The 22,853-nt window shown below is 40.6% G+C and overlaps 1 protein-coding gene across 1 annotated transcript in view; it reads left to right on the forward strand.

The window, feature by feature from the left end:
- Positions 1–350: 350 nt before the first annotated feature.
- Positions 351–22,853, forward strand: part of jph3b (junctophilin 3b) — a 169,834-nt gene continuing 147,331 nt past the window's right edge. The window contains exon 1 of the mRNA XM_048546487.2: positions 351–1,307. Within this exon, the coding sequence (XP_048402444.2) occupies positions 926–1,307 (382 nt within the window). The 5' untranslated portion in view covers positions 351–925. The remainder of the gene's footprint in view (positions 1,308–22,853) is intronic.

Below are 22,853 nucleotides of genomic sequence, written 5' to 3' on the forward strand. Positions count from 1 at the left end.
AGGAAGAAGTAGGCCTCCAGCCCTCCAAGAGCAGAATACATAATCAATTCGGCAACATAAATTGCAGTAAAAATAAAATATATACAATATTTATAAAACTACATCACAGCGAATTTTTTTTATTATTTAAAAGAAGCGGCATTCGCTAGAAGCAATAAATATTAGTGTTTTCTTTAAAAAATAATAAACATAAATACCAAAATTCAGATGTAAATGTACACAGACCCCCATCCTCAGCATAACTAACACTGACCATATTCTGAATGCACAGAAGCACGCCCGATGAAGCTAGATAAAAAAAATCCCAGCGTTGAGAGATTAGCCTGGTCTCTTAGCAGTAACAGATCCGAGCAATGGGATTCACTAAGTGTACATGAACATTACGCAAGATCCTGCGCCTTCAATCCATCGAGAAGGGGTGAGAGGGACCCTGTTCGCTCGAGCAAGGTTTTAAAAATCAGGACTCAGGACAGAGACAGAGAGAGAGAGAACCGTCTCGGTAGATCCCTTGATTCAGCACGATCTAGTCCAGACTGCTCTGACAAAACAAGCATCCTCCCTCCAGCATTAGAGCAATGCTGCAAGATTGGAAAAAAACATCAGGTCTGTTGTTTTTCTCTTGAGGTGTCGAGACGCATTGCTGTGCCAAAAGGCGTAATCATCCTAACCAACTGAATCTCGTCGTTTCTTTAGAAGATTTCCTTATAAATATGACAGCATTTTTGAATAATTATCGCAGGCGGTCGAGTCCCAGATGACTGGATTTTTGTAGTAACCGACCGTTGGGGTAATTTTTGCTGGATCCGTTATCTTCGTTGAAGGCGTTGCTTGTGTTCCTTCTTTCTTGTTTGTGTGTGTTTTGTTGCCCGGCTGCTTGAATTGTCCAGGCGCCTTCTTGCTCTGAATTGTGATCCTCATTTCATGCATGTCCAGGGGTGGCAGGTTCGATTTTGACGATGGAGGGTCGTATTGTGGAGGTTGGGAAGATGGCAAGGCTCATGGACATGGCATCTGCACCGGCCCAAAGGGCCAAGGGGAGTACGCGGGCTCTTGGAGCCATGGCTTCGAGGTGGTTGGAGTGTACACCTGGCCAAGTGGTAATACCTACCAGGGGACATGGGCTCAAGGGAAGAGGCATGGCATCGGAGTGGAGAGCAAGGGAAAGTGGGTCTACAAGGGCGAATGGTGCCATGGTTTCAAAGGACGATATGGGGTTCGGGAGAGCATTGGCAGTGGAGCCAAGTACGAAGGGACCTGGAACAATGGACTGCAAGATGGGTACGGAACAGAGACCTACAGAGATGGAGGTAGGAAAAGAAAAAAAAAACTTAAATCAGTGTTTCAATGTTTTTTTTACGAAATAAGAGGTTGGAGGAGAGAAACATGGTGGTAGTAATAAAGCAATATTCAAACGTTTTTGGGCGTGCCCAAAAGTTGATAATTGGAGGCAGCTATCTTAAAGGGATTCCAGGAGCAATATCGCTGCGTATTATGTATGAAATTGTGCTCAACTCTGAAACATTTTCCATTTCAAATTCTAAATTCCAAATTGAGGACGTGTGAGATTTTCAAATCGGCCAATCTTACTGGTTGGTGAAACTGGAGAGCCCAATTTCAGGCCCAATTCTAAAGAACAGCTACAACGTTTGATATCTGATCATAACAGAAAGAGAGACTCAGTGCATGACCTACAGGCGAAAGCTACAAACTAAAAAACCCCGAAAATTAATATTTCCACTCCTGTTGAAAAAAGTGCGGCTAAGGTTGGATTCCTAACAGACCCCATGACAGCAAATTTGTTCAACCATCACCAATTGCTAAAGGGAGGGAAACTTGACAAAAACCGAGTGAGGATGATGCTTATTAGAATACATAAAACGAGAATGTTGTCAGATAAAGGGAACGTGGGTTGCAATGCCAGAAATTGACGCACGAAACACTGTTATATTAATATTATTAATCTGCAATACCAGATGTGGATGATTGGTTGGATTTCCACAGTTACAGAAAACCAACACCAGAAAGAAACAGCATTTTGAATGTGCATGAAGCAACCATTAAGCGAGACAAGCAAAGAAAACCATGAACTGTAATCACTGGGTTCCAGACAGGAATGAGAAGACAGGTTGAGGTAAACGCCAAGACATCCTGATAGGCTAGTGATGACTAGGCAAAGATTTCAAATTAAAACGCGGGCCTGCTGAGTTTGCAGAATCGTGTAATTATTGCATCTAAGGTTTCGATTTAGACACCCGAACTCCGTTTGTGTTGCCTTGGCGACCGTACAACACGTTTTCCGCATCGTGCATTGTGGAATAATTTATTCTTAGCGCTGTTGTGATTGTGGAGCTACTGTGTATAGATGTCGTCTGAAGGAGTAGAGAAACTATTGGTTTTGCTTCAACTTTGCATGGAGTAAACTGGCATAAGGATTTAAGCCTCTTGGCGATGGTCATAGTAAATTCATCGTGCCAACAAATACCAATGTGAAACACGCAAGAGATAGAAAATAAGCCCACTTATAAATGCAAGACCCCTTCAAGGGAACTGATAAGATATAATTATTAATAAAGATTAATAAAACATGGAATTATAGATATCGTGGCACAGATTTAAGGAATAGTTGTTCAGGACCAAGAAAATTATGTGATGCTGCTAAAATAAAGATTTCTGAAGAGTATACAGCCAAAATTATTACTTTATAAGAAATTATAAACAAGTTTTTTTACTGGATGACTCCGATTACACAACGCTATGGGTTTAAATTACAAAAAAATACGATGGAAACGGAAGTTACTTGGATGAAAACAAAAGCGAGCGCAATCAGAAAATTTATGTATTTCCCAATTCCCGCAGTAGACAGTGCACATGGAAAACTAGCATCTGGAGCTGGAAACTATCATCTCAACCTGAACTAGGCAAACGCCTCACAATTACCACCATACTTTGCATATCCTTGTGGGTATGGGCAAAACAGACTAACCGTTTTTATTGCCCAGCTCACCGAGCCTGCAGTAAAATACTACAATTTGAAGTAACGTTAATTTGTTGTAGATGTTTTCATTTATTTCTGGAAGCACTCTTCCATCTGCCCGTCTGTAGGTTTATATGCACTGAAGGGGGGAAATACACTCACTTTTGGACCAACCTCTTGAACCAAGCTTTTATCCATCTGCTCCAATATTGCCTTATATCTCAGTATCAGTTTTGTTATATAACGTTCCCGTGAAGCGGTTTGGGACGTTTCATTGCAGTAAAAGCGCGATACTCTGCTTGGCCTGCTGTGTTCATCCAGCCTCACATTTTATTATCTCGATATTACAAGTTGTTGGTTTACGCTGTGACCATTGATCTTTTAAGGTGAGGGTAGGAGGAATATATATCTATACCTAAATAACTTAAGATACAAACAAATAACTTGTGTCCCATACACTACCCTATCTTCTGATCCGGAGCCAGAAATTTATAAGAACTCACCAGTCTACAAACCTTCCTGGTCAACAACGATTAACCAGTAATTGACTTTAGGATTTACAACAATTCAGCTTTGTAGTTTAAAGGGTCAGGTAATTAAACACAACTGAATAATACATAGCATGGTATAGCACCTCTTCGTTGTAAAACAGAATAGTAACTGTGTCAGTCTATTAGAGATAATAAACCATATTTCTAAACAATATAGGATTCTTCATCTTATTGTTTTAAAATTTTATTAAAAACACAATATACCAGGACTAAATCACATGCAATAAAATGCTGCAAACATCTATGTAATAAACACAATAAATATGGAATAGAAAACGTCTTATAATAATCTGAAAAAAGGTACCTTGTGATTATCTTGACTGAAAGTTTGTACAGAAATCTACTGTTATTTGATGGTTAAATTTTCAAAAAAATGTTTTGCTTTCAAAAATTCTTTTGCCATTAGTTGCTTTTAATGGTTTCAACTGGAGGAGAAAACTTTAATGGCAAAGATGTTAGGATTTGAGTATAATAACATAAACTAGAACAAATAAAGGCAAGAAGTATGCAAATAGAGTCAATATTAATAGTAATACCTAAATCTGAAGTAAAATATGAAACTAGCTTACAATAAAATCAGTTCTGAGGAAAGGTCACCGCACCCGAAATGTTAACTTTGCTTTTTTCTTCATAGATGCTGGCAGACCTGCTGAGCTTTTCCAGCAACTTTGTTTTTGTTCCTGATATACAGCATCCACAGTTCTTTCTGTTTTTATTTACAATAAAATTAGGCTGACACTTGAAACACCTAGTAATTAAATTATGATTTACTTAAAAAGCACTGATTCTCAAAATGATGCCACCAGGGCATATTTGCACCTTTCAGAAAACTGCTTTCTGTAATTCAGTAGCTTCGCACTGAAATGGTCTCAAAGTAAGATCTAAATCCCTTGCCATACCTGTTATGCAGCCAGCTTAACTTTGAAAGATGCTTCTTCTCAGGTGTCCAATTGTTTCAGACAATGGACTTCTTCTAACATTCGTCCAATGATCTAAATAGGACATTGACTGCCATTTTAGTAGAATCGGTCAGAAACTATACAGGCTGTAGTGTGTTCTATGGCTGAAGAAGCCAGAAACGTCTTCCAATGGTAAATGTTACTTTACATTCATGAGTCAAAAATGTTTAAAATGAGCCATTTCATTTCAGTCCAGCACCTCTAACCTACACAATCACCTTCATCTCATCCCATGCCCTTCTGCAACTTACATTGATGGTGGTCGATCTGGATGATCTTGATCTCAATCAGATGAGTTGCACCATAGCAATTGTTTAGGCCTCCCAGAATATGAATCCCAGCCCTAGACCTACAAAATTTAAATGAGGTCTAGGATTCAAATTCTGGTGCTGTGTGGTCACTGAAACAAGCAGGAACCAATTCTATCATTGGGTCATGCAAACATCAGAAGCACCCATGTGAGTTCAAGAGATAATGGGAACTGCTGATGCTGGAGAATCTGAGATAACAAGGTATAGAGCTGGATGAACACAGCAGGCCAAGCAGCATCAGGGGAGCAGGAAAGCTCTCATTTCTGAAGAAAGGTCCAAACCCAAAATGTCAACTTTCCTGCTCCTCTGATGCTGCTTGGCCTGCTGTGTTCATCCAGCTCTACACCTTGTTATCTCACTTGAGTTTAAATTGTGTTAGTTGCATCCTGATTGAAACAATTTACTGGGATTGCCAAATACTTTTGTTGTTGGAAAAAGCTCCAGTTGCTTGATACATGTATAATCAATGAATGATATAAACAATATTAATGTATTAGGGTAGAGATAGTGGGCGATTTATTAACTGATTCATAGTGTGAAAGTTTTAGAGGGAGCAGAATGCATAAAATACATTGAGGAGAGCTTTTTAAGCCAGTATGAAGAAGGCCCTACAGTTCTCAATTTGATTTTAGATAATGAAGCTGAGCAAGTGGTTGAAATACCAATGGGGGACATTTTGCAGGCAGTAATCATACCACTGTTAGATTCAAGATTCTTATGGCAAAGGACAAGGACAGGCTTGAAATCAAAGTTCTAAACGGGGAGAAGGCCGATATTGGTAAGATCAGGTATGAATTGGCCAGAATAGACCGGGAGCAGATATGTTTAGGTAAATCTGTGTCAGAGCAGTGGGACGGATTCAAGCAGGAAATGAGAATACAGGACCAACATGTTACATTAAATATTAAAGGTGGGACAAATAAATCTTGTGAATCCTGGGTATCATGAGATATCCAGGATTGGATAAAGAGAAAAAGGGAAACTAATAGCAGACACTGAGGGCTCTAAAATTCAAAAGCCCTTGAGGAGTACAGAATGTGCAAGGTAGAACTTAAAAAAGGAAGTTGTGAACACAAAAGGGGCATAAAAGGAGAATGGCAAGTGAAATAAAGGAAAATACAAATCTATTTTACCAGTACATTAAGGGCAAAAGGTTAACCAGGGAAAGAATAGGGCCCATTAAGGGCCACAATGGTAATTTGTGCATGGAACCAGAGGACGTAGATAGGGTTTTAAATTAAGACTTTGTGTCAATGTTCACCAGTGAGAGGGTAGTATGGGTATGGAAATCAGGGAGAAAAATTGAGGTATAATTGAAGAAATAAGCACAGATGGAGAGGAGGTTCTAAGTGGTCTGTCAGACTGAAAGGTAGTTACATTTTCAGGGTCAGATGACACATATCCCTGTCTATTGAGTGAGGTACGGGAGAAAATGGCATTCCTCTTTGGCCACAGGATGTGTGCTGGAGGACGTGACAGCAGCCATTGTGGTCCCATCTTTCAAGCAGAAATAAAGGGATAAAACAGGAAACTACAGATCTAAGTCTAAACTCAGGGGAAACTATGTGGAAGCAATTCTGAGGGACTGAATTAATCTGCACTTATAAGTGCAGGGAATAATTAAGAACACTCAGCATGTTTTTGTCAAGGGGGACGCGTGTTTGACAATGTCAGTAAATTTTTCAAAACGGTGATTAGGTGTGTAGATGAGAGCAATGCATTTGGTGTAGTTTATTTGGACTTCAGCAAGGCTTTTAATAAGTTTCAACATGGGAGATAGATAACAAAGGTAAGATCCCATGAGTTGCAAGGGAATTTGGTAAATTAGATCTGGAATTGGCTGAGTGGCAGGAAACAGAGGGGCATTTTTGTGTCCAGTTAGGTTCCACAGGGGCCCTCTCTGTTTGTGGTTTATAAAAATGAGTTAGATTTGAATGTAGAAGGGTAGATCCGTAAGTTCTCAAATGGTGCAAAAAAATTAGTGGCAAATTATGAGGAGGATAGCCTTAGAGGATATAGATGGGCTCGACACATAGGCTGATCATAGCAAATGGAATTCAATCCAGATAAGTGCGAAGTGATACCCTTGGAGAGGACAACCAAGGTAAGGGAATACATGATGAACGGTAGACCCTGGGAAGTACAGAGCATCAGATTGATCTTGGTGTGCATATCCACTGGTCCCTTAAGGTAGTAGGACAGGTAGATAAAGTATTTAAGAAGGCACATAGGATACTAGCCTTTATTAGCCAAAGCATAGAGTTTAAGGGCAGGGGTGTTATGGTGGATCTGTATAAAATATTGGTTAGGCCACAGCTAGAGTATTGTGTACAGTTCAAGAATCCATATTGCACCAGACAGGGGCAGAAGAGATTTACCAGGATGTTGCCTGGGCCAGAGAGTTTTAGTTCTGAAGAGAGATTGGATAGACTGGTGTTGTTTTCTTTGGAGCAGGTAAGCTTGGGGGGGAGGAGTGGGGTGTCAGGGGGCACATGTTTGAGATTATGAGAGAATAGATAGGGCAGAGAGGAAGGAATGTTTCCCTTTGGTGAAAGGATCAATGACCAACGGTCAGTGAAGTAATAGACTTAGAGAGGATGTGAGACAAGAGCTTTTCACTCAGAGGGTGGCAGAAATCTGGAACTCACTGCCTGTAAGAGTGGTAGAAGCAGAGACCCCCATAACATTTAAGAAGTATTTAGATGTGCACTTGCGATGCCAAGGCATACAAGGCAATGGGCCAAGTGTTGGAAAATGGCTTTAAAATATTTAGATGTGTGTTTTAACCAGTGCAGACATCAGGGGTGAAGAGCCTTCATTCTATGCTGAAGACCTCAAACACTCTATTCCATCCTTGATTGAGTGAGGTAATCATATTACCAACAACTCAACAAATACAAGAATGGTAAGTTTTCCAGATTGCACATATATCATTGTGCAGTATATAAAGGCTTTCCCAGCAACATGAAACTGGCTGAGGGCTTTTTGTTCATGCTTTACATATAGACCTAAGTTTGTTATTCAAGGAATACAAATTTCCACAATTGTAAGAATAAATAAAGTATTACCGTTGGACTCAGGAATTTGGCAGGAATTTGAATGTTTTGGTAGTTTCAGTGGAGCTTTTGCAACATCCTTTGATCTTCTGCTAATTTCGGCAAATTCGTCTCCAACACAGTCTATCAGAAGATATATTTCAATAATGTTGTTTAATCTATCATTACCATTATATCAAAACCAAAAGAACTGTGGATGCTGTAAATCAGAAACAAAAAACAGAAGTTGTTGGAAAAACTCAGCAGGCAGCACCTGTGGAGAGAAATCAGAGTTAAAGTTCCAGGTCAAGACGCCCTTCCTCGAGACCCTCTGTTTTTATTACCATGATATTACAAGCTACAGAAAAATATTTATCCGTGGCTGGATGAAATATGTGGCCAGAAGGAAAGAAGACTCCAAGGGGTACAGGACAACAAACATTGGCAGCTCACTGTCAAAGTCTTACAAATTCCAGGTCATGGAAGCAGCATTGCTTCCATCAGGAGTAACAGATTTAGTGGAGGTGGAGCTTCTGGATGGATACCAACCATACATACAACAAGCTTCAAGTGCTTATTGTAATGGTACAGTTTAAAGCCACAATTTCAGGTGGAGATCCCTATTCATATTTGCTAACAACCATTAGGTCTAAAAGAAGTCTTTTCCATCATCCTACTCTTTATGTTGGCAGAATATAACTATGGAAACAGATGTTAGACGATATACAGGAATTTACATGATTTGTAACAAAACCTATCATATTTTAAAGCAGTTTTTGTAACAAGTCAATTATTTCCATATATTTTGTGATCACATAATCTCTTGCGCTGCAAAGTATAAGAGGCAACATATGTGCAATTATATTTCGTTATCTGAGCTTAAATGAGCACCTGTAAGGGTGTCACACTGTAGCCTAATATTACTCTAGTTCAAACAGGCATTTTGCAGAGAAGTACTTGATAGTAATCATGAGCTAGAACCTGGCTTGACTTTGTTCTTCCAGACTCAAGGATACTGAATCCCATGTAGCATTCCGATATCTGACTATAATCAGCTTAGCGCTGAAGGAGATAGATTTTGGCCTTATTTTCTACACAGTAAACATCACCTGGTTGGAAAACAGAGATAAAAAATATGATTGGGAGGTTGTTGCAATGCTCCTTTCAAAGCCACAGAGATTTATTTTTAACATGTTAAAATAAATTAAGTCCAGAGATATATCTCTTAATGGCATATGATCTTTTTGACCAGAAATTCCTTTCTATGCTTTGTATAAATAATACGTAAATACAGAAATCTAACCCAAGAAATTAAACTTGGAAAATCCTGTTTATTCCCATTTTGCACAGGGTGAGCTTCACTGGCCATTGGGGAGATTCTTGAAAATCATTTGAAGTAGTCTGCATTGTTCCAAGTTAAAATTTTTAAAATAATGCTGAAGTAACTTAATTTAGGTAATTTTAAGTTTTCAACTTGGCACTGACTTGACCACAATTAAAATGACACTCAGTTATATGAACATAAGGAGTGGCTTTTTCCCAATCCCTGAAACATATAGGAATTAGAGAGAAATTTGGGAGAGTTGTACGAGATTGGCCTTGAGTAGCCTCCTGCCATTAAGAGCAAAACATCCCTTTTTTAAACCAAGTGCTGAACAGCAAGGCGAGATACTCATTTGTGAGCAGTGAGAAGTCTAGTGGCATGGATTAACATGTATTAACAACCACATTATTGTATAATCTCACCTCATACACAGTTTCCCTTTCTCACACCCGCCGCAAAGATATTAGATGGCTGCAGTTCACAAAGTCAGAGGAGTAATCTGGCAAATCGATCCTATTGCTTGCTTCTTCAGAGTTTTATCATCACTGACATATCAGGACATGCACCATGGACAGCAACTATATGCATAACCCATCTAGTAGGACCTCCTGGCTCCCATCTTTGCATTAGCTCGCATTAATACTCATTTCTTGGAAAATAAACACAAATTCTTTACAAGTCTACCTACATTAGGAAACAGATATCTCATTGAATAAAATCCCTAGTTTTCTTGCATTTATCGATAACTTTAAAGATTGTGTATAATCTATTAAATTGTGTTTCAGGAATATTGTACAAAAGGACTACATAGTACTTTGTACAAAATTCCTGAAACACAACTTAATGGATTTGTTACTTGACAACACATGACAATAAAGATAATACAGTGTGGAGTTGGAGGAACACAGCAGGCCAGGCAGCATCAGAGAAGCAGGAAAGTTGATGTTTCCAGTCAGGACCCTTCTTCAGATATGGGGAGGGGAAGGGAGCTCAGAAACAGAGACAGATGGGGTAAGGGTGTGGAAGATAGGTGGGATAGTGATAGGTGAGTGCAGGCAGGGAGTGGTGGGGATTGGTCAGTGAGGTGGGAGGTGTGGATAGATGGAAGAGAAGATGGACAGGCTGTGTCAAGTCAAGGATGTGGGGATAAGAGGGAGGGTTGGTCATGGAATGAGGTCAGGGGTGTGTTTGAAACTAGTCAAATCCATGCTTAGCCCATTAGATTGTAGGGTCCTGTGGCGAAATATGATGTGCTGCTCCTCCAGTTTGGGGCAGGACCTGCACTCACCTATCACCATGCCACCTATCTTCTCCAGCATCACCCCTCCTCTCTCTATTTATTTCTGAGCTCCCCTCTCCCTCCCCCCTTTCTGAAGAAGGATCCTGACTCGAAACATCAACTTTCCTGCTCCTCTGATGCTGCTTGGCCTGCTGTGTTCCTGCAGCTCCACACCATAGTATCTCTGGCTCCAGCATCCGCAGTTCTTACTATCTCTGAGTGAGACATAACGTATAAATGTTGCAATCAGTGATTTTGGCTTAGATTTACTATCAACCAAAATGTGTCAAATGCTTCTCCGGTTTCCCTTGCAATTGTGCCTTCTCTCCCTCCCATAATGGCCTTTACTTTCACGGTATCCTCTGGATAGGAGAACAGAGTTGTCAAAACTGATGGCTTATTCATAATTATATGGCTGGCTGGAGCTTTTGTAGCAGAATAGCTTGCACAATGGTTGTTCTTCTTTGCTGGCATTAGTTCCTCAACCAAACTCCAAGAGAAATACATTTTAAACATTTAATGAAAATTATGGGAACAAATATCAGATTGATGTTTTGGTGGTATTTAATTGAGAACCTAATATTCTTATCTTTGGATTTATTTATGTGGGCTCCACACCTCAGATTCCTTTGCAAGGCCAAGCTGAGGACATTGATAGATTAATAACACTGGTAGTTTCATATTATTTTGAATAAATATGTGGAATTTAAGGTAAATGCTTTAGGTGTATAATATTCAGTCAATACATTTACTAATTGGGTGCTCATCATGGTTCTGATGAGACTCCAGTAACTTTGCTATGAGGATGTCAGCAGACCTTCAGGAATATTTATAATAACTTTTGCGGTAAAGTTATGCCCAGCGAGGAATAAGTTGGACAGGAAAATTGTTGTTAGAAGCTCAGAGTCCCATCAGATTGGATATTTTGATATCCTCCAAATCTAGCCAGTGCAGTTATTTTATCTCTGTCCTTCATTCTTTGGATGCAGCCACCTCTGACAAAGATGGCGTTTATCATCCATCATTAGCAGTACACACAAGGTGGATGTGGATCTTTTTCTTAAGCTACTGAGTTGTAGTTTGATATAATTGAGTGGTTTAGTGGCCAGCTCAGATGGTGGTGAAGGAACAGCCAAATTAGCATGGGATGAATATCATGTATGGGACAGACTGAGCAAGATGAGTTCTTCTCTTTCTGTAAAGGACCTAAATAAACCAATCAGACTTTTCTAATATTGCCAAGGTCACCAAATGAAGCAGCAAGAACACAAGCCACTTGGTGAATACTGCAGTGAGATGGAATAACAGTTTCATAGGAAGAATATTATGAAATTAAATGCATTCAAAATACAAAGAATGATAACCAAAAAAAGTCCTTGAATAAATAGCTTTGTTTTTGAAACAGTATGTAAAATATTATTGAAGAAAACATTTTTCAAGTTTCAGATTCTTATGAAATTCAGACAATATGGCTATCCAATGGATAATCCAATTTACATCCATATTAGCAGTGCCCTGAGCAAAGCAGTATGACATGTATCGACACTGTGCAGCATTGTGCATCCCACAGCATTGCAAACTGCAGGGACAGCTTCATTGAAAGGCTATTGGGACCATGGAAATTGTTTTCGAACTGGAGTCTGTTAAGTAGCTAAATATTTCATTCACCTGCAAAATAAAATCAGAATCTGAATACTTGAAGCACTCTGTGATCCTTGAGGAGGGAAGGCTGTAAAATTATCTTGAAACTGTGTGACATTGTGATGAACTGCATTACCCATGCTTTAAAAACTCTAGGGGCAAATTGAACCCGCTATGTCTGTCTGAAAGTGGGATGCTGCAGCACTGTTAAAATTGCTTCAGTCTAATTACTACTGATATCCAGCCAACTGTCATTTTAACTGTGCATTTCTTTTAGAAAGCCTGCCCAGCATACAATCTGCCTTTAAAACATAATGGAATTGGTCTCTCTAGGCTTCCAACAGCATATTTAAAAGGGAGTTTGGTTGCAGACAATTGGATCACAGAAATCTATGCGTTACTGTGCAATTTGGATTACCAAGAGATTTGCCAGCTTCCTGATTGTTTCTTTGAGAATTTTTTAAACATTACTTTTTCCAATTAATCACTGACATTTTTAGACAACAAAATTTCATTTGAATTAATAAAAAATATGGAAACAAAGATGTAGTGGCAACCTCAACGAGCAACAAATGAGTCTGTGAAAACTCAACTGCTTATAGAGGACCATGCTCCACTTTCGAGTCTAAAACAGACTAAACCAAAAGGGGCCCATGCCAAAGGACCTCACACCGCCAAGGTTCCAAACGCAGCATGGACAATGAGAAGACTCTTATACAACAATTCAATTCCTACCTGGTCCTGAGGTGTAAACAAATTGTTTAGAAAATATCTAGTTTGAGGAGGGACTGAGACTATATGAAGGAATGCATAAGGTCCCAAAACATCCACTAAGTGACAGTGGCTACTTGTCCATTCCAGAGAGTTGAAGCCAATGTTTGTTATTCATTTTCATAAAGTCTCAAATGTCAGATGTCAGTACCTCCTCACCAGCATCCTCATTCTGTGCTACTGAGCATTATCTTCTCCCACGGGAGGGATGCACAGTGTTAAGTGGTTGTTGTAGTCAGATGTCAGATGTAATTTCTGTCCTGCATTTGCTGCGGGGGATAGGCCCATTAGTTAACCTGTCAGGATCAAATGTGGGTAGGGGAGTCTAAAACTAGAGGGCATAGGTTTAAGATGAGAGGGAAATGATTTAAAAGGGTCCTGAAGGGTAACTTTTTCATGCAGGGAGTGGTGCGCATATAGAATGAGCTGCCAGAGGAAGTGGAGGTGAGTACAGTCACAACATTTAAAAGGCATCTGGATAGGTCGATGAATATGAAAGGTTTAAAAGAATATGGGCTAAATGGAACTAGATTAGTTTAGGATATCTGTTGGCACTGACATGTTGCACTGAAGGGTCTGTTTCTGTGCTGTACAACTATGATGCCGTGACTCTATGACATGCAGCTTCTGACTGAAGGAGCAGAGGGTGGTGCAGGCACTCGTTTCAGGTCTTCATAGATGAGTAGTGGCAGAGGGTTTGCTTGTGGAGGGCAAGGAATAGGATATTGGCCGGACCAGTGCATGGAACAGTGTCCTCCCAGGTCTGTGCCAGGAGATGAGAGAATGTGGCACTAAGCCTGCCAGCAAGCCAGGAGGAAAGCAAGGTAGGGCACCCAGAATGGCCACATTCAAGATGTTGGAGGGAGCTTCCAAATCATAGGCCTGTGAAGGGTTTGTATATATGTGAGAGGAGAGAGGAGGAATAAAAAAAATGTAGTAGGAACAGAGAAATTGTGAGGAAGGGAGAAGAGTGTGGAGGAGAGAGGGAGATACAGACTATGTGCAAGGGGGGGGAGTGAGGATGTGTGTGAGAGACAGGGAGATAGTGTGTGTGTGTGTGTGTGTGTGTGTGTGTGTGTGTGTGTGTGTGTGTGTGTGTGTGTGTGTGTGTGTGTGTGTGTATCAGAGGGATGTAGAGGGGGCAGTGAATGAGAAGGCGAGAGTATGTGAAAGAAAGAGGGAGTGGGGATAGAATTGGAAGGATGTGGGTGTGAGGGGAGTGTGTTTGAACCCTGAGACTGAGCCACACACTCTCCCCCAACCCTCTTACTCCTCCTCTGTCTCCCTCCTCACTTTCTCAAAAAGATTGTCCACAAGATCAGGTTGGAAGAGAAGAAAAAGCCAGACTGAATGGCAACCTGTCTCTGACCCTCACTTCAATATGAATCATGCTATAGCAGCTCAAAATGTAGACTATCTAGATTTCTAAAAGGCCTTTGATACGGTGTCTCACGGGAGGTTGCTGAGCAAGGTGAGGGCCAATGGTGTTCGAGGTGAGTTACTGGCATGGATTGAGGATTGGCTGTCTGATAGAAGGCAGAGAGTTGGGATAAAAGGCTCTTTTTCGGAATGGCAACCGGTGACGAGTGGTGTCCCGCAGGCTTCAGTGTTGGGGCCGCAGCTGTTCACCTTATACATTAATGATCTGGATGAAGGGACTGGGGGCATTCTGGCGAAGTTTGCCAGGCAGGTAGTACTGAGGAGGTGGGGAGGCTGCAGAAAGATTTAGACAGTTTAAGAGAGTGGTCCAGGAAATTGCTGATGAAATTCAACGTGAGTAAATGTGAGGTTTTGCACTTTGGAAAAAAGAATACAGGCGTGGACGATTTTCTAAATGGTGAGAAAATTCGTAAAGCAGAAGTACAAAGGGATCTGGGAGTGTTGGTCCAGGATTCTCTAAAAGTTAACTTGCAGGTAGAGTCCGTGATTAAGAAAGCGAATGTAATGTTGTCGTTTATCTCAAGAGGGTTGGAATATAAAAGCAGTGATGTGCTTCTGAGACTTTATAAAGCTCTAGTTAGGCCCCATTTAGAATACTGTGTCCAATTTTGGGCCCCACACCTCAGGAAGGACATACTAGCCCTGGAGCGTGTCCAGCAGAGATTCACACGGATGATCCCTGGAATGGTAGGTTTAACGTATGATGAACGGTTAAGGATCCTGGGATTGTATTCATTAGAGTTTAGAAGGTTGAGGGAAGATCTAATAGAAACTTACAAGATAATGTATGGCTTAGAAGGGGTGGATGCTGGGAAGTTGTTTTCATTAGGCGGAGAGACTAGGACCCATGGGCACAGCCTTAGAATTAGAGGAGTAAATTTAAAACGGAAATGAGGAGACATTTCTTCAGCCAGAGAGTGGTGGGCTTATGGAATTCATTGCCACGGAGTGCAGTGGAGGCTGGGACGTTAGATGCCTTTAAGGCAGAGATCGACAAATTCTTGATCTCACAAGGAATCAAGGGCTACAGGGAGAGTGCAGGGAAGTGGAGTTGAAATGCCCATCAGCCATGATTTAAATGGCAGAGTGGACTTGATGGGCCGAATGGCCTTCCTTCCACTCCTATATCTTTGGTCTTATGGTCTAAAATGTGTCTCACCAGAGGAACAAGTGAGGTTAGTGTTTCTTAACGCAGGGATGCCTATTCCCCTGCCCATGTGATCAGGCATGAGGCCTTTCTGGATCTGATTATGAAATAAAATGTCAAAATAACAATTTAGTTTTTCTGTTTGGCACTTTTTGATGGCCAATGTTATTAATTACTTTTTTAAATAATTGACTCATTAATTGGAATTTTTCTGTGAAACTCATGTTTATTATTGTCCCAAACAGCACTTGTAATATTAAAGCTATGGGACCACCAAGGTCATTATCAAGTACACTACTGAGTCTTCAAGTGAAATTCAGGTGTACAAATATACATTGCAACCTCCTAAAATATCCCTACACCATTGAAGTATGTTTCATCCTGCATAACCTAACTATTTGTAGGCAGCTTTATTTCGAGGAGGCAGAATAACATCAGTTCTCAATGGATGAGAAAGACCGAAGTTAAGACAAGGAAAGAGTAGAATGAGGACCATCTCAAAGCCTCACAGACAGAGATACCAGGGATGTGATAATTGAAGACCATTTTGGCATTCCTTATTACTCTGCCCTCAAACTTTGCATAAAGACCTTTTGGATTAACAGTTTTTATAGCATTCATTTTTCACTCCCTTAATCCTGCATTAAAAGGGATTAAAACCATTCAGCCACCATGTCAATGATGTACTGAAGATACAGAATTTGAAGCTGCTATTAAACCACACCCCAGACAAAAAGTGCCTAATGTGATAAAGATGATTAAATTAATGGCAAATGCAATAGTTGGCCTAAATTCATTTTGCCCCTAGATGTATACCAATGATACAAAAGCAAAACATGGTAGATGCTGAAAATCTGAAATAAAAATGGGAAATGCTGGAAATACTCAGCATTCCAGGTGGGATTTATGGAAGGAGAAGCAAAATTAATGGGCAGAACTTCCCTGACCCCTGAATAGTAGACTTAGTGGAAAAATCTAGTGGCTGGAAAATTTCCCAGAGGCAGTCTGAAATGGCCATTGGAAGCTGAAAAGCAATTTAAATAATTAAGCTTCAATTTAGTTGGGCGGCAGTCACTTTGTTACCTCCTGTTTCATGAGGATCTACAAACTCAAACAGACGCACCCTGCCTGTGTCATTGAGGGTCATTGTAGTTAGAGTCCCAAGCCCCGACGTTGGGGCCTCAGATAAAAGGTCATTTTATGGCCCCAAAAACCCTAGAGAGGTTTCCTTTCCATTTTGTGAGGCCTTCTCCCTCTAAATACATTTAATTAGTTCTACCCTTCCAGGGGCACCTCCATTTTGAAGACATCTTGTGTTTTCTTATATGAGGCTGCCGAGGCTCTAGAATTGATGGCTCTGTGATTAGGATGGTTCATTTTGGAACCTGACAGATATCCATAATTGGGCAACAAACTTGGTGGTGGAACTCCAGGAGGCTGCCTTTCAGAAAATAACTCCTCAGTCTGAATTCCAACAAGTGCAGGCTCCCAAAATCCATTGGACCCAACATTAGGGCTGCAAAGTCCACTGTAAAATCCTACCCACCATTGTACGTTGAGGACCTGACATTAGATCTGTGGCCTGATAAAAGCCTCAAACATGAACTCTGTTTCTCTCTACAGATTATGTCTGACCGACTTGAGTATTTCCAAAATCTTTTGTTTTTATTGGAAACCAAAGATAGTTCTGACCACAAGACATGCTGAGTTTGAATTGTGAACTCTATTTCTCTCTCCACAGACACTATCCGACCTGCTGAGGTTCTCCAGCATTGTCTGTGTTTGTGTCACATGCCGCTGCACCTTGGCTTAAGTTGGGCAGTCAGGCCTAGCTGACCCTCTGACACCATGCTGCGTTGTCTTTGACCAAGAAATTGATAAAGAAGGAAGAAAAAGAATATCAGAGTAAGCCAGAAAAATACTTAAAAACAGATTGTGAAAGCTTTAATGGGTATTGAAAAAAACAAGCGATTTGTGAAATTAGTTGGGATGCAAGTACAGCCAGTGATTGGAAAAGCAAATGGAAAGTTGGTATTTATTGTCGGGGAATGGAACACAAAAATAGGAATTTTTTACGGCAACTGTAAAGGGTTTTGGTGAGACTACATCTAGAGCACTGTATGTAGCTTTGTTCTCCTCTTTTGAAAAGGGTATTATTGCGTTAGAAACAGTTCAGGGAAGATTTAATTGACTCATTCCTGTGATGAAGAACTTAAATGATCAGGAATGGTTGCATTGGTTGACCCTTTATCAATTAGAGTTGAGAAGAATGGAGGTAATTTTATTGAGCCATGTAAGATCTGGAGGGGACCGGACTGGGGAGATGCTGGAGTGATGTTTCTCCTTGAGGGGGAGACACGAACTAAGGGGCACTTATTTAAAAATAAGTGGCCTCCCTTTTAAGACAGAGATGAGGAGAATTTACTTTCCCTCGGAGGGTCCTCATTCTTTAGAATTTACTTCTTCAGAAAACAATTAAGGCTGCTTCATTGAATTTATTCATTAATAGATTTTTTATAGATAAGGAATTCAAGAGCAGCAGGCTGGAAAGTGGAGTTGAGACCCCTGTCAGATCAGCCATGATGGAGCAGGTTTAATGGGCTGAATGGCCTTCTTCTGCTCCAAAGTTCTCTGTGACTATGAAAGTAAATGTGGTTCATTTAAAGGCTGAGATAACAGAAATTGTAATAGGAATTTAGGAAATGGCCAAGACATTTGACAAGTACATTGTTCACAATAGAAAGACTTCAGCTTGTACAAGGGGGCATAGCTACAAATTGAGGGGTAATAGATTTAAGACAGATGTCAGAGGCAGGTTCTTTACTCAGAGAGTGGTAAGGGCGTGGAACACCCTGCCTGCCAATGTAGTTAACTCAGCCACATTAGGGGCATTTACACAGTCCTTGAATAAGCTTATGGATAATGATGGGATAGTGTGGGGGAGGGGCTTAGATTAGTTCACACGTCGGCGCAACATTGAGGGCCGAAGGGCCTGTTCTGCGCTGTATTGTTCTATGTTCTAAAACACAACAAAATTCTGAAAGTAGCACAAAATCAAATTTCTAGTGTGAAAGAGGAATTTGAAGAAATTAGTTTTATTAAAGATGTTCACACAGCTGAAAGAAATAATACTGGTGAAATTAATTATTAAAAGTCAAGAAATCTTAAGGATCTGATGCCCTCTATTCTAGGATTTTAAAAGAGATGGCTACAGGGATAGTGAATGTATCAATGGCTATTTTCCAGAATTTCCCAGTTTCAAGAACTAACCAAATGGAGTGGAGAGTAGCTACGTGTATTTATGAAATGGAAAGCATCTTTAACAAATGTATTAGCACTTTATGAGATTGTAATTGGTTGGATAGTAAGGGGTATTAATGGAGATTGTGCATTTTGATTTTCAGATTTTGGCATCAGCCATGATCATATTAAATGGAGGAGCAGACTGAAGGAGCTGAATTGCCTATTCCAGCTCCTAGTTCTTATATTCTTCTGTTCAAAAAGCATTTGATAAGGTCCAATACAAGAGGTTGTCACACCGAATTCGGGTTTATGGATTGAGGATAATATATTAACATGCATTGAGCATTGCTCATAGACAGAAAATAGAGAGCAGGAATAATTGGGTTACAAGTTGGCTGACTGTTGGTAATATCTTCAAAAAAACTCCACCAGGTTTGTCAAACACAATTTCCCTTTCACAAATCGGTGCTCACTACACCTACTCAGATCATTATTGACCAAGGGTCCATATATCGCATCCTTTATATTTCTTATGACTAATGTATGGCTAACGGGTCTCTTGATCCTGGTTTTCTTTAATGCTCCCTTCTTAAATTGTGGGGTGGCATTTGCTACTTTCCAATCTTCAAGAACCATTCTGGAATCTATGGAAGTTTAGAAGATAATGCATTGTCTCCGTGGGTATTTAGAGTCATAGAGATACATAGCACGGAAACAGATCTAAATACCTTTTAGATATTGTAGCTGAATCAGCCTCCACCACTTCATCTGGTAGCTCATTCTAGACACACATCACTCTCTGCATGAAAAGGTTGCCCCTTAGGTTCCTTTTAAGTCTTACCCCTGTCACCTTAAACTTATGCCCTTTAATTTTAGACTCCCCCACCCTGAGGAAAAGACCTCGCCTGTTTACCCTATTCATTGCCCCTTATGATTTTCTATATCTCTATAAGGTCACCCTTCAGCCTCTGCCCTCCAGGGACAATAGCCCCAGCCTATTCAGCCTCTCTCTATAGCTCAATCCCTCCAACCCTGGCAAAATCCTTGTAAATCTTTTCTGGACTCTTTCAAGTTTCACAACATCCTTCCGATAGAAGGTAGACCAGAATTGCATGCTGTATTATATAGTGGCCTAACCAATGTCCTGTACAGTCGCAACATGATCTCCTAACTCCTATACTCAATGCACTGACCAATAAGGGCAAGCATACCAAACACTTTCTTCAGTAACCTATCTACCTGTGACTTCACTTTCAAGGCACTGTGAACCTGCATTTCAAGGTCTCACTGTTCAATACCACACCCCAGGACCTTACCATTAAGTGTATAAGCCCTGCCCTGATATACCTTTCCAAAATGCCGCACCTCACATTTATTTAAATTAAACACCATCTGCCAATCTTCAGCACACTGGCTCATCTGATAAAGATCCTGTTGCTTCTTTGCTGTCTACTACACCTCCAATTTTATTGTCATCTGCAAAGTTAGCTAACCATACCTCCTACGTTCGCGTCCAAATCATTTATATAAATGCCAAAAAGAAGTGGACCCAGCACCGATCCTTGTGACACACCATTGGTCATCGGCCTCCAGTCTGAAAAACAGTACCCTCTGTCTTCTACCTTCGCCCCAGCTCTGTATCTCAATAGCTGGTTCTCCCTCTATTCCATGTGATTTAACCTTGGTAACCAGTCTATCATGAGGAACCTTTTTGAACACCTTACTGAAGTCCATATAGATCACATCCACTGCACTGTCCTCAACAATTCTCTTTGCTACTTATTCAAAAAACTTAGTCAAGTTCATGAGACACAATTTTTCATGCACCAAGCCGTGTTGACTATCCCTAATCGGTCCTTGCCTTTCCAAATACATATAAATTCCCTCAGGATTGTCTCCAACAACATGCCCACCACTGATGTCAACATCACCAGTCTATAGTTCTCTGGCTTTTCCTTACCAACTTTCTTAAGTAGTGGCACCCCGTTAGCCAACCTCCAGTCTTCCAGCACCCTGCCTATTGCTATCGATGATACATATGTCTCAGCAAGGGGCCCAGCAATCACTTCCCTAGCTTCCTACAAAGTTCAAGGGTGGACCTGATTAGGTCCCAGGGATTTATCCACTTTTATGCATTTTAAGATGTCCAGCACCTCTTGCGCTGTAACATTTTTCAAGATGTTGCTATTTATTTCCCCATGTTCTCTATTTTCCATATCCTTCTCCCGAGTAAATACTGATAGAAAATACTAATTTAGTATCTCCCCCATTTCCTGTGGTTCCACACATTGGTGGCCTTGTTGATCTTTAAGGGGCCTTCTTCTCTCCCAAGTTACTGTTCTGTCCTTAATGTATTTGTAGAATCCTTATGGATTCATCTTAATTCTGTTTGCCAAAGCTATCTCATGGCCCCTTTTTGCCCTCCTGATTTCCCTCTTAAGTATACTCCTATTGTATTTATACTGTTTTAGGGAATTACTCAATTTCTACAGTCTATACCTGACATATGCTTCCTTCTTATTCTTGACCAAAACCCCAACTTCTCTAGTCATCTAGAATTCCCTACACCTATCAGCCTTGCCCTTCACCCTAACAGGAACATATTGCCTCTGGACTCTGTTTATCTCATTGTTAAAGGCGTCCCATTTTCCATTGTCCCTAATCAGCCTTTTAAAGTACTTTCATAATACTGTCAAAATTGGCTTTCCTCCAATTTAGAACTTTTACCTTTAGATCTGGTCTATCTGTTTCCGTAAGGATTCTACAAATACATTAAGGACAGAACAGTAACTTGGGAGAGAAGAAGGCCCCTTAAAGATCAACAAGGCCACCTATGTGTGGAACCGCAGGAAATGGGGGAGATACTAAATGAGTATTTTATATCAGTATTTACTCGGGAGAAGGATATGGAGAATAGAGAACATGAGGAAATAAATAGCCACACCTTGAAAAATGTTATGGAGCAGGAGGTGCTGGACATCTTAAAACACGTAAAAGTGGATAAATCCCTGGGATCTGATCACTATTTTAAATCCAATAGAATTGTGGTCACTGGCCCCAAAGTGCTCTCTCACTGACACCTCAGTCACCTGCCCTGCCTTATTTCCCAAGAATAGATCAGCTTTTGCACCTTCTCTTGTAGGTATATCCACATCCGGAATCAGAAAACTTTCTTGTACACCCTTAACAAATTCCTGTCCATCCAAGTTCTTAACACTATGGCAGTTCCAGTCTATGTTTGGAAAATTAAAATTCCCTTCCATAACCACCCTATTAATCTTCACAGATAACTGAGTTTTCCTTACAAATTTGTTTCTCAATTTCCTACTGACTATTGGGGTTTGTAGTACAATCACAATAAGGTGATCATCCCTTTCTTATTTCCCAGTTTAACTCAAATAACTTCCCTAGATGTATTCCCAGGAAAATCCTCCCTAATGTAGCTGTAATGTAATCCCTAATCAAAAACACCAGTCCCTTTCCTTTCTTCCCCCAACCCCTCCCTAACCCCACCCATTTCGATCCTTCCCAGGTCTTTGTAATCGCTATGATATCCCAGTTCCATGTTCCTAACCATGCCCTGAGTTCATCTGCCTTACCTGTTAGGCCTCTTGCATTGAAATAAATGCAATTTAACTTATCAATCCTACCTCTTTCTTTACATTGTTCCTGCCTGCCCTGTCTGTTTGATTTGTTACTCCTCATCACTGTCTTAGTTTCAGACTGATCACTTTCCTGCTTTCTCCCTGGGTCCCCCCACTCTCCAACCCCCACCTTTACTAGTTTAAATCCTCCCGAGCAGCTCTAGTAGATCTCCCTGCCAGTATATTAGTCTCCTTCCAGTCCAGGTGCAACCATCCTTCTTATAGAAGTCATGCCTATCCCAGAAGACATTCCAATGATCCAAAAATGTGAACCCTTCTGTCCTGAACCAACCCCTCAGGCACACATTCAACACTCCATCCTCCTATTCCCACTCTCCCTAGCTCATGGCACTGGGAGTAATCCAGATGTTACCACCCTTGAGGACTTTCTTTTTAAATTCCTGCCTAACTTCCCATGTTCTCTCCTCCTTTTCACTTCCTATGTTGTTAGTTCCAAAGTGTACAACGATCTCCTGTTGGTCCCTTTCCTGTTTGAGTATATCCTACATTCTCTCTGAGATATCTTTGATCCTG

This window comes from Stegostoma tigrinum, chromosome 16, assembly GCF_030684315.1.
Source record: "Stegostoma tigrinum isolate sSteTig4 chromosome 16, sSteTig4.hap1, whole genome shotgun sequence".
In the NCBI taxonomy this organism is placed as follows: domain Eukaryota; kingdom Metazoa; phylum Chordata; class Chondrichthyes; order Orectolobiformes; family Stegostomatidae; genus Stegostoma; species Stegostoma tigrinum.